Below are 10648 nucleotides of genomic sequence, written 5' to 3' on the forward strand. Positions count from 1 at the left end.
ATAGCAAAACAATCTTATAATAACCCACAAAGTTGTCTACTGCAAAGGTTATGATCTGATTAAATGGTTATCAGCCTCAAAGATATGGGTTCGATGGGGCCTGCTTCACCTACTAGCAGGTTCAGAAGGCTGTTATATCTATTCACATGGTTGATCACTGATAAGAATACAGGAAGAAGACGCAGACTTCAAGTGGCTGTAGTAATTATTAACAGTAGCAAAGAAGGAAGTCAGGGGACATACTGTGAAGAGCAACAACGTCTGTGTAGGGAGGAAGTCTGGGTGAATGCATGTAACATAACATAATGTAACATGTTTGTAACTTGAATCAACCTCTGTATGTACAGTAAGTAACAATGCTATTTAAAACACAAACCCCCTCTCACTTAACAGTGCCATTTAAACCAAACTACTTTGTTAACTGATTGTTACTGTGCCACAGTCATGGTGTGGTTTGCACTATATGACGCATAAGAAAGGTAATAATAACAAAAGATAACAGCCATTTAATGTCATTTGCATTTAGTTTTATCTCACAGTACCTTGTTGGCACGATAGTGCTCTTTGACCCGGGGCTTCAGGCCAATGTGTAAGTAAAGTTGGTCTTTCTGGTTGTAGCGTGTCCATGCCACCTCTTCAAAACGATTGGGCTTGGTGTGGATGAACTTGGTGTCCTGGGGAACAGGCTGGTTTGGATCCCTGCCAAGAAGAGTAAAGAAGGACAGAGTTTCAAATGACAGATTTCACTCAGGGGCAATATCTGCTGATGGATTTATAGCAGAACAATGCATGCATGTATTTGAAACAATGCATCAATACTCATGGTGCGTGCCATGAAAGATGCAATCCTCTCCTCACCAATCAGTTCCAGTTATTTTACCATGTACCTGGCAACTTAAAGCACAGGTAGAACTCAAGGTAAAATAAAGGTGAATGTTTGGGACTGTCTGCATATTAAAATGTTAATTCTGAAGTGTAGCTTCTCCTTTAGGCTAATCAGTGTAATTATGAAAATACTGGAATGTAGTGCTGAGATGAAGTCCCCTTGGTTTCAGATTAATCAACAGTTTTTGAGATATCACACTTGCTAAAATAAAAAAAGGTCAAAACTGATATTTTTGCTCATAGTTGATTAGTTTTCTTAAGATTCTAATTGGATGAAAAGGTCTTAGTTAAGATAGCAAATGAGCTCAGAAGTTTTCCTCATTTTAAGTTTCATTCAAATGCTAAAACAATTAGCATTTCATAATTTTTACATTGTGGGCGTCTTGTTGAGAGTATAGCTATTTATATTTAATTCATACATAAAAAGAAGCTTCCAGCCAAGTAATTTGGGGTAAAGATGCAGTTCAACCATGCTGATAATTTCCATAAAACATATGTTTCAATGGTTGTTATAAAGCAAACTAAGAAGTAGCTACTATTCTAATCCTATATTCAATCTACTTTTGGTAAATAAAGCCATAACAGCACACTAATGAACTGCACTCTAAATGCAGGTCTAACCCGATATGAACCCCTTTATTCACTATATACTGAGGAATTTACAGAGCACATTCCACAGGGAATCCTGCGCTAAAAAGACCCCCTTCCACTTAATCTGAGCTGAACAGAGCCAGCCATGTGAGCTATGGAGGCCCATTCAGACCCACTGAGAGCCCCATTGTCTGAGAGCGGCATATGGAGCTAGCCAGACCTCATCAGGAACACGCTTAACCATTCAAATTGGTGGCATAAATCTCTCAGGTACCCGGCATTCCACGTCAATTTGGGGTTATATATGTAGATCATTAGGCCTTTCTCTTCCCCTCAAGCTACTGGGCAGTGCGCAGAAAAAGCCAATGTCCCCACATTACGCTCTCCAAAAACAATTACCGCTATGACTACATGCTCTAAGGCAGCGTGTGTGTGTGTGTGTGTGTGGGGCGGGGGGGATTTTAATTTTGTCCCATCGAGAATGTCACTCCTCAGGCCACTACCATTAATTAAGAATGTATGTGAAGATATGTAGAGGCTATCTGCATAGAATACCAATTACACTGTGCAGTCCATAAAACACAATAGCACAATTTACCACTTCTGTACATCAAGTGTATAGGTTAATATTGAGGAAACACAATCACAATTAAATTATTAATTAGTTCATGCTCTTGTAATGGTGAGCTATTGCAGAACAACTGGCAACCAAAACAGTTCAGATAACCCTGTGGCAGACAGTTATACAACTATGTTATGCATATAAACACATGCATGTAACTCAGCTTGCTGGGCTGGACAGATGATTTGGAGCTTGTCTCAGTCAATAGGCTTTCACTGTGCATTGCAGGCTGCTAGAGCTCATGCAGCAGGTCCGTCAGCAGACTCTGACCTTATTGTAAAACCAGGGCTTTCTTATTTGAACTGCAGTAGTGACAGAAGATGCTGTGTCAATCCTGATTTGTTTTAATTCAGACTTTGATCATTTTAATTACGGCTTTGCTCTATGACATGATCTCTAATTTCATCCACCTGCTTTACTGTTATTGCTTCACAGACTGGAGTTTTTGTTATGCACATACATACTTGTATGAAGCTGATTAGAAACCTAGTTGCCCCAATACATTGCCAAGACACTTGTGCTCTGCAGCAGAAATCTACCTGGGGAAACCAGAGTCCTGTCATCCCCCCACCCCGATGTAATTGACCACTCCAATTACAGAAACCGGCTTTATATTGGTCACTTGAACTGGGTTTGTTGTTGATATGACATTTAAGCTTTCTGGAGAAAGTGTAGCCCAGTTAGAAGAGACAATATAGGTGCTAATGCAACATTGTCAAACATTAACTAATACAAAGAACAAATGCTTGATATATAAGTTTAACAGCCAACACAAATAACATGATGGGGTTTAGTCATTCACAGCTAGAGCTACTCCACACAGTGAGTTTGAGCTGCAGCCACTTCCTCTTAACTCAATTAACAGGTTTTGACAGAGTTAGGATGGCACTGTCCTTGTCCATGGGAATAACACATAGCAAGTGAGTTGTATTGGCCCTCAGGAGCCACGTTTGTTGTGTCTTCGTACCCTGTTTTGGCAAAGTTTGTCCAGTAGGTCATGACCACGGCACTGAGCATCACGTCATTCTTGGAGAAGTTGCAGGGAAACAGCTCTGTTGGACCAATCATCGGTAGCCCAAACACATATGGGATCTCATCTCCATGTGCTGCGTCTGCCCACGGTGGTACCTAATGAGCAGAAGAGGAATCAAATCAGATCAGCATTATTGCATTTATGTGACAGATACAGGACACTGAAAGGCATTATTTTTGCACACAGTGAGTATTGTGACCATAGACAGAGACACAGACAGATCAACTTAGCTGGAACAATATTTTGCCTACCATATCAGACCTATTATTCACTGTATTACTGAGAGACAAGATGGAAAAAGAAGGAACAGCACAAATAGAAGTGGGTTGCTTTGAACTAAATTTTAAATAGCTTGTTGAATGACGAGCATGCCAAAAGAAAAATATGTGCGTTTGATCACCACGCCTCGATTTCTTTCATGACCGCTTAATTCGTCATCATAGCTTTGTATAAGCAGAAGGAAGCCCAACTTAGTCATTTACAATGATGTAATAAGATCAGACCTCATTCTGTGCCATTAGGTGCTGTACCTATTCACTCTTTAGTAAGCTGCCTTCATGTCACAAAGCAAGTATGTGACCCAAAACAATCAGAAGCAGATTTCTACCCATATCTGACACAAAGAAGCCTATTCTATAAAATTGTGCGGATGTGGCTATAGCTTGTCTGCTTTTCAGTGATGGTTTCATTATATTACAGTTCTTATAGAAATTTAAATCATTCTGTTCATTTAAAGAGTCGAGGTGTGTTCAAGAAGTGGTGCAATTGTATACAAGGTCAATAGAAAGATGCAAATAGCATCAGAAAAGATGGTGGTTTGGTAAAGACATGCCAGTATGAAGTTCTTATTCTTTTTTTTACTGGATTTACATTTCCAGTTTAATTATGAAATCAGTGCCTGAGCAGGAAAACACACAAAGTGTAAACAGGGAAAGCACCCATGTCGTGCTGTACAAAAAATGTTCCTTTCTGTTCAATTTGAAATGTGACTGGTGGGGAATCGGAGGATGGTTGCTCTCGTTCCGCAATGACGTAGTACATAAATCATACTCGTCATAATATATGTTATATGTAATCTTCGATTATGAATTTGTATAGTTTCCTTTGTGAGAAAGCTTTACCCATGGAGATGAGGAACAAGCCAGCAGCATTTTGAAACTTGTATCATATTATTGACATTCTATAAAGTAGATGTAGATGTACCATTACAGCCAAAGACCTACCTGCTCTGTCTGACAGTGGTGGTAAAAGGCATAGAAGTATGTTGGTGACCCAAAGCTAGAGTGAAGGTCAGCTGTGGCAATAGCTGGTGCCACCCATTGGTGATCGGTGAAAAGAGCCAGCAGTGTTTTCCGGCGTGTCTCTGGGTTGTGCCTGTCGGCCCAGTCTGTGTACATGAACTTGATGGTTTCTCTGAGGATGTCTTTCCCTTCTGGGTAGCCATACAGGTCATCCACAAAGCTGGACACGGCGTAATCAAAGTCGTTAGCCTGAACGCCGTTTTCGTTGTCCACAATAAGCTCCACGAACTTAAGGCCCTCGCCTTGGTTAACTCCCAGCATAATATCGTAGTTGAGGAACTCGCCTTGAAAGAGATGGTGCAGAATGGTTTTTAAAAGTACAAATTGCTAGAACATTGCTAGAAATTGCTGTCTCCTAAGAAAAATGAATTGATACCTTGCTCCATGAGTATCTGAGGGTCATCAGGTATAACATCTCCATCAATGACAGGTCCAAAGGCAATGTGATAGCGAGCTGGCTGGATGTCTTGATCCACCAGCTCCTTGTAATGTTTCTTCTGAAGGCACGCCACTAGCTCCACAGTGTCCTCCAAGTTGCAGCCCACCTTACGAGCCAGCATCCGGGCGTACTTGGCTGGCTGAAAACTGACAGCCCAGCTGGACAGAGCTGTGCCACTCTGCGCGATGGCCCTCTGGAACAGTCCTGGAGAGAAAGCAACATATTCATTCTGCAATCTTTGCTCTCACATAAAAGAACATACAATGTACAATTTAATGAAACCAGACAGGTGGTCGAGATGAAGGTAAGGGAAGTATTAGCTCTAAACATAACTTCCTTTAGAAACAAGGTGTTAGAAATACATATATCTTACTGTGATAAACATAATATCAGTTTCTGAAAAGTCTGCTTGGTTTACAAACTGATAATAATCTATATTATACATGAGATTCATTGATGAGCCACAGCATTGCATATTCAAGATTCAAGATTTCAAGAATCATATTCTTCCCTGACCAAGTGCACAGCAGAACAAAAGAAGCTTGCATCCAGCTCATGAGTCTATTGATAAACAATGTGAATTCCATAATTCGTTAGCCTTAGCTTGTGTAGTTGTACTTTAAGAAGATGTTATGAGGCTCATAATGTATCTGTCACTTAAAAAAACATGTTCGTTTCTCTACAAAAAAAGATAAAGACAACATGGTAAAGCTCGTTAATTAACAGTGCATTGGTGTTATTTCACCTATATGTACTTTTGACAAAGATTGCAAAATTCTAATATTGAACCCTAAATATTTGAATGCACACAACGTATATTTGATCAGACTTTGAAAAACACAGTTAAGGATGAGGTAACTTGTTATATGATGATAATCACATAATTTCCTGACCAATTCTTTAATATGTGGATCTGTCAAAAGACTTTCATCAGCCCAGTCCATAGATAGATAGAAATTGTATTTGTCCCTGTGGGAAAATTGGTTTGTAGCACAATCACACGGCTTGTCTGTCTTGGAAAAATATCAGGTAATAAAGAAAAGACCACATATCTAATTTTGAAAAATCAGTTCAGACTGAAATGTATCCATGCTATCCTTTTTTTCTTCATTCAAACTCTGTAAAATATCTGTCAAATACACAGCCAGTACAGTTTATGTGATAGAACTTTAATAACATGTTACATGCACAACACATATGATATGCAAATGTCATTTTGGCCAAGTCCTACAGAACAATAAGGTTGCCTCACATGATTTTGCAGACAATACACAAATCACTCATACCAGGGGACTTTGGACCTGTTGCATCTCTATGTCACTGCATCAAACAAATAAATGACAGGATGGAGTTTAATATCACCTAAATTAAATTGAGAAAGTCAGAGGAATAATGTTCAAACATAAGGGTTCCAGAAGATTGGATTAGTACAATGGTCTAGTCACAGCTTTGAAAAAGTTCTTCAGCAACATAACTAATGATGAAATTTGACCAGATCTAAAGTCCTCACATGGGCATCTGGGACTGGCCTACTGGCTGAACAATACCAGGGACAGGTGGTATGGGAGGCAAAAAAGAAGATGAGGACTTTCACTACAAAGTCACAGAGATTTTTGTTCAAGAAGAGAGACAAAATGGACTTAATTTACAAGTAAAGGTAAACCCTTGTATACACTGGAGGAAGCTATATGGTCTATTTTTTTTAATTCAAAGCACATGGAGGGTGTGTTAATTTAGTAATTCTGGCGACAGGTGTACATGTTTAAAGCTTTACTCCAACAACTATGGTTCCATGTCTTCTGTTCCTCTAGAACTAATCACATGCATGTACACTGGTTAACTCAGTACTTATAGGGTGCAGAGGAAATGTGCTCTTTCTCTATGCAGCTATACATTGGTGGAATCAAATATAAACCTTACCTATGTGTGTGTAACGAATGATGATATGGAATAGGAAAACAACCAATAGTCAATGTGGAAGCAGCCAGTTGAATGATGATTTAAACTACTCTATTGGGTTTTTATATTTGTAAATCTGACTGTAACTTTGCTATATCACTGTGTAATGGATTAAAACATATCTGTTTAGCTTAGCTTTTAAATAGCCCTGGATGGTGAGGCTTTGTCCCTATATTTTCTATATCTTGCCTGTACTTTTTGAATTGTTTTCATTTTATCTTTCCCTGTATTATTCTGTAAAGCAATCTGAATTACCCCACATATGAAATGTGCCTCATGTCCCTCCAAAGCCACGCCCCTAAAATTATTATTACAAATGTAAACAACCAACACTTGTTCAAGTTTGGCTATTGCTCGTAGTAGTAGTCACAGCTGTTAATCTATACTGTAGTCACAACATTTGATTTATTGATTGCTACCAACAAATCAACAAAGTTGCTGAAGAGGATTACAAACCCTTCTTTTAAATGCAGGGAAAACATCTCATGTAAGAGAATAAAACAAATCACTTGACACACACAATCATACATTAAGAACCCAAAACCCACTGGAGGGATTGAAAGTTGTTAATTTTTTTTTAAAACAATTAAAGCTGCAAGCAGCTATGAGCAGTTCCTCCCTCGAGCCGGCACGTCGGGGATGCTTGCGGGTTGCCGGCTCGCCCGGCCGAGAACGTGCGCCTGGTGGGCGAACATTCCGGGCCGGACGAACCCGATGTGCCGGCTAGAGCGAGAACCCGCTCATAGCTGATTGCAGCTTTAATTCATTCATTCATATATATATATATATATATATATATATATATATATATATATATATATATATATATATATATATATATATGTATATATATATATATATGTATATATATATATATATATATATATATATATATATATATATATATATATATATATACACACACACACATATATACATATACACATACATACACATAGAGAGAGAGAGAGAGAGAGAGAGAGAGAGAGAGAGAGAGAGAGAGAGAGAGAGAGAGAGAGACATATAACCCTAATTATTTCAACGTTTAACAACAATAATGTGATTGGCTTACGGAAATTGCGCCGTCTCTGACTGGTTGGTTCATTGAACATACAGACACCCAAGCACCTGATGAAGTAATCGCTGTGAGACTAGGACTGAGCTTTATGAATGAACCAGAGAGTAGGAATTGTTTTCCTTACTGAATTTGAGCTTGAGCTTCATTTACATGTAAATCCGAAGCTTTTTGGCTGATTTCATTTTGCCAGAAGGTGGCGCTATAACAATTGTGAACATGCATCACGTGAAGTGTAGACCAGGTCATGTAAATTTCATTTGAATCCGAAACCGTTTGGCTGATTTCATTTGCCTGCAGGTGGTGCTAGGACAACATTTCTTCATGTACATGTGCTCAGGCCTGGACCGGCATCATCCATAAGGAGTTTTGGGCTGATTGCATGATGTGCATTGGAGTTACAACAGGTTTCTATCACATAGCGAACGGCCAAAATGGGTGTGTCTTTGAGTCCACGTCACGTCGCGGCCGTTAAGTGAAAATGCGAACAAAGCACACTCTCACAGGTCTTCAGATCATCTCTGAACAGAAAGGAAGTCAATCGGATAACAATTGTAGGAGGAGATACATTTTGCAGAAAGGCCAAAAAAGGCGAAACATGATAAAAATGCGCCAAAAATCGCAAATTGGCCGAATTACTGTAGCGCTCCCTAATGTTTGAATCGCACAACTGATTCCTTGCATGTTAAGGGATGCAATGTGCACATACACAAAAAGTCTGGAGTCATTAGCCCATGTAGTTTTAATGTTATGAGTATTTAAAAATCGGACATGCCCCTAAGAGGTTAATTGGTCTGATTCTCCTCAACGCAATGACACATTCAAAATCTTGCAAAGCAGTCTTGAAGATACAACCCCATTTATGATTTCCAGAGAGTTTGGTATGAATCGGACCAAGCGTTCTAGGGTAAAAGTGCAAAAATGTGTTTTTAACCAAATTCAAAATGGCGGAACATTTTGGCAGGCGGACTTTATGGGTCTGAGAAGCTTTTTTGTAGAGCAGGTGGAGCTAGACATGTATGAATTTTTTCAAGTCAATCGGACAATCTGGGCGAGGGGCGCCGCCGGTCCAAATTCTAGGGGGCGCGAGAGAGCCATTTTTGGGTATTTTTTTTTAACGTCTATATCAGATGGCTATTTCCACAAGCGGTCCAACTTTGGTGAGTTTTGGAGTATGACTAGTCCCCCAAAACGGTGCCCACTGTCCCCTAACAGTTACAATAGGGTCCTCTCGGGACTATGTCAGTCGCTCGGACCCTAATTACCACAACTGCCCCATTCACCATGGACAGAAGATGGTCCTTAAACACACCATGTGTGTCAAACGCTTCCAGAAAATGCAACAAACTAAGCTTAAAATGGTGATATTTTAATGAAAACACTCCTTAGCCCAAGTAGGAAGCCATGATGGACAAGACAATGACACAAGTTCTGTGAAACTTTAAGTGAACTTCAGGCTGTTGAACACGGAGCAGAGAGAAGAGGAGAAGCTGGAAGTAGAGGTTGTGAATAACTTTATTAAGTGGAGCACCTGGAGCCTCTTTTCCCCCTAACATTGGTAACCCTTGTGTCATCTTGGAAAAATGTTGGATATATAGAATCTTGTGTGTGTGCCAATTGTTGTAAAATAAGTTATCAAAGAAATTCAACTTGAGTTTTTTTTCTTCTTTTTTCATGACTTATCCTGGACAACAAACATTTTTGAAAATCAAGGCCACAAAGAGAAAAATGTGTCTGGAGCAAAAAACGGCCAGAAACTGCTTTGGCTTCAGAGGCTTAACACACAGCCAAACAAATTAATATTATAAACAGCATCAGCAAACGTAAAATGTGTTTAGTTTCCTCTGCACCAAGCACTCACACAATCACACGCGACTGAGGTGCACATACAGCACTGCATGCAAACTGAAATATTCATGACGGTGCCACGTGAACTCTGTGACTCAGGATTTTTTACCTTTGGTGGAGTTGCTCCAGCGGTTGCCCTCGGAGTAGTGAGACAGCGTGAGCAGGTTGACACAGGAAGCCCCGGCGCCAGAGCCAAACACTGTGATACGCAACGGGTCGCCGCCGAAGGCAGCAATGTTCTCACTGGTCCAACGCAAAGCCTGGATCAGGTCCAGTAAGCCATAATTCCCTTTGGCGGCCTGGTCCCCTGTACTGAGGAATCCTAAAGAGAAGACAAAGAACAGAGGAGATGTTAGCTGTATGCTTATTTTCATTGCTATTGGTGTCTTAAGCTGAAGGGTTCAGAAGCAATAATGATGGCGATAAGATTCCTGTAAGAAGCCTGCCACACACTGATATAGAAGTTCACAGCTAATACATTATTCATTTGTGAAATCAACATAAAGATAACGATGTGGGTCATTAGTAGACGGTCAGAGCAGCTGATGGAGTATAAAGATGTAACATCTTTGCTTACAGAGGAGGTAAGTAAACAAAACAAAAAAAACAAAATAAGCCTTTTTCCAGTGGAACCTGGAGCATCACAGTTTTTAAAAGTAGAGCCAGTTGGGAATGAGATCCAGATCAAAAGTTAAAGTGTGAATTCATTTGAGGCACATTTATTTTTCTCATTTCGGGAGGGAAAAAAAACCTTCATAGTTTACAGAGAATTATCCATTATGAAATTAAAAACATGAAGACCAATAGGGACACACACATATACATACATATATATATATATATATATATATATATATATATATATATATATATATATATATATATATATATATAT

At 39.4% G+C, this 10648-nt stretch overlaps 1 protein-coding gene across 1 annotated transcript; it reads right to left on the bottom strand.

The window, feature by feature from the left end:
* Window positions 1-542: 542 nt before the first annotated feature.
* LOC137798811 (neuroligin-1) lies at window positions 543-10075 on the bottom strand (the record flags this gene model as incomplete). The annotated part of the gene is made up of 5 exons (XM_068595768.1): window positions 543-699; window positions 3066-3226; window positions 4355-4716; window positions 4809-5075; window positions 9863-10075. Coding segments are annotated over 5 exons (1160 nt in total), but the record flags the coding sequence as incomplete, so codon positions are not given.
* Between the last annotated feature and the right edge of the window lie 573 nt (window positions 10076-10648).

The sequence above is a fragment of the Clinocottus analis genome, unplaced genomic scaffold (assembly GCF_023055335.1).
Source record: "Clinocottus analis isolate CAN_PGR_092001 unplaced genomic scaffold, fCliAna1.0.p SCAF_316, whole genome shotgun sequence".
Lineage (NCBI taxonomy): Eukaryota > Metazoa > Chordata > Actinopteri > Perciformes > Cottidae > Clinocottus > Clinocottus analis.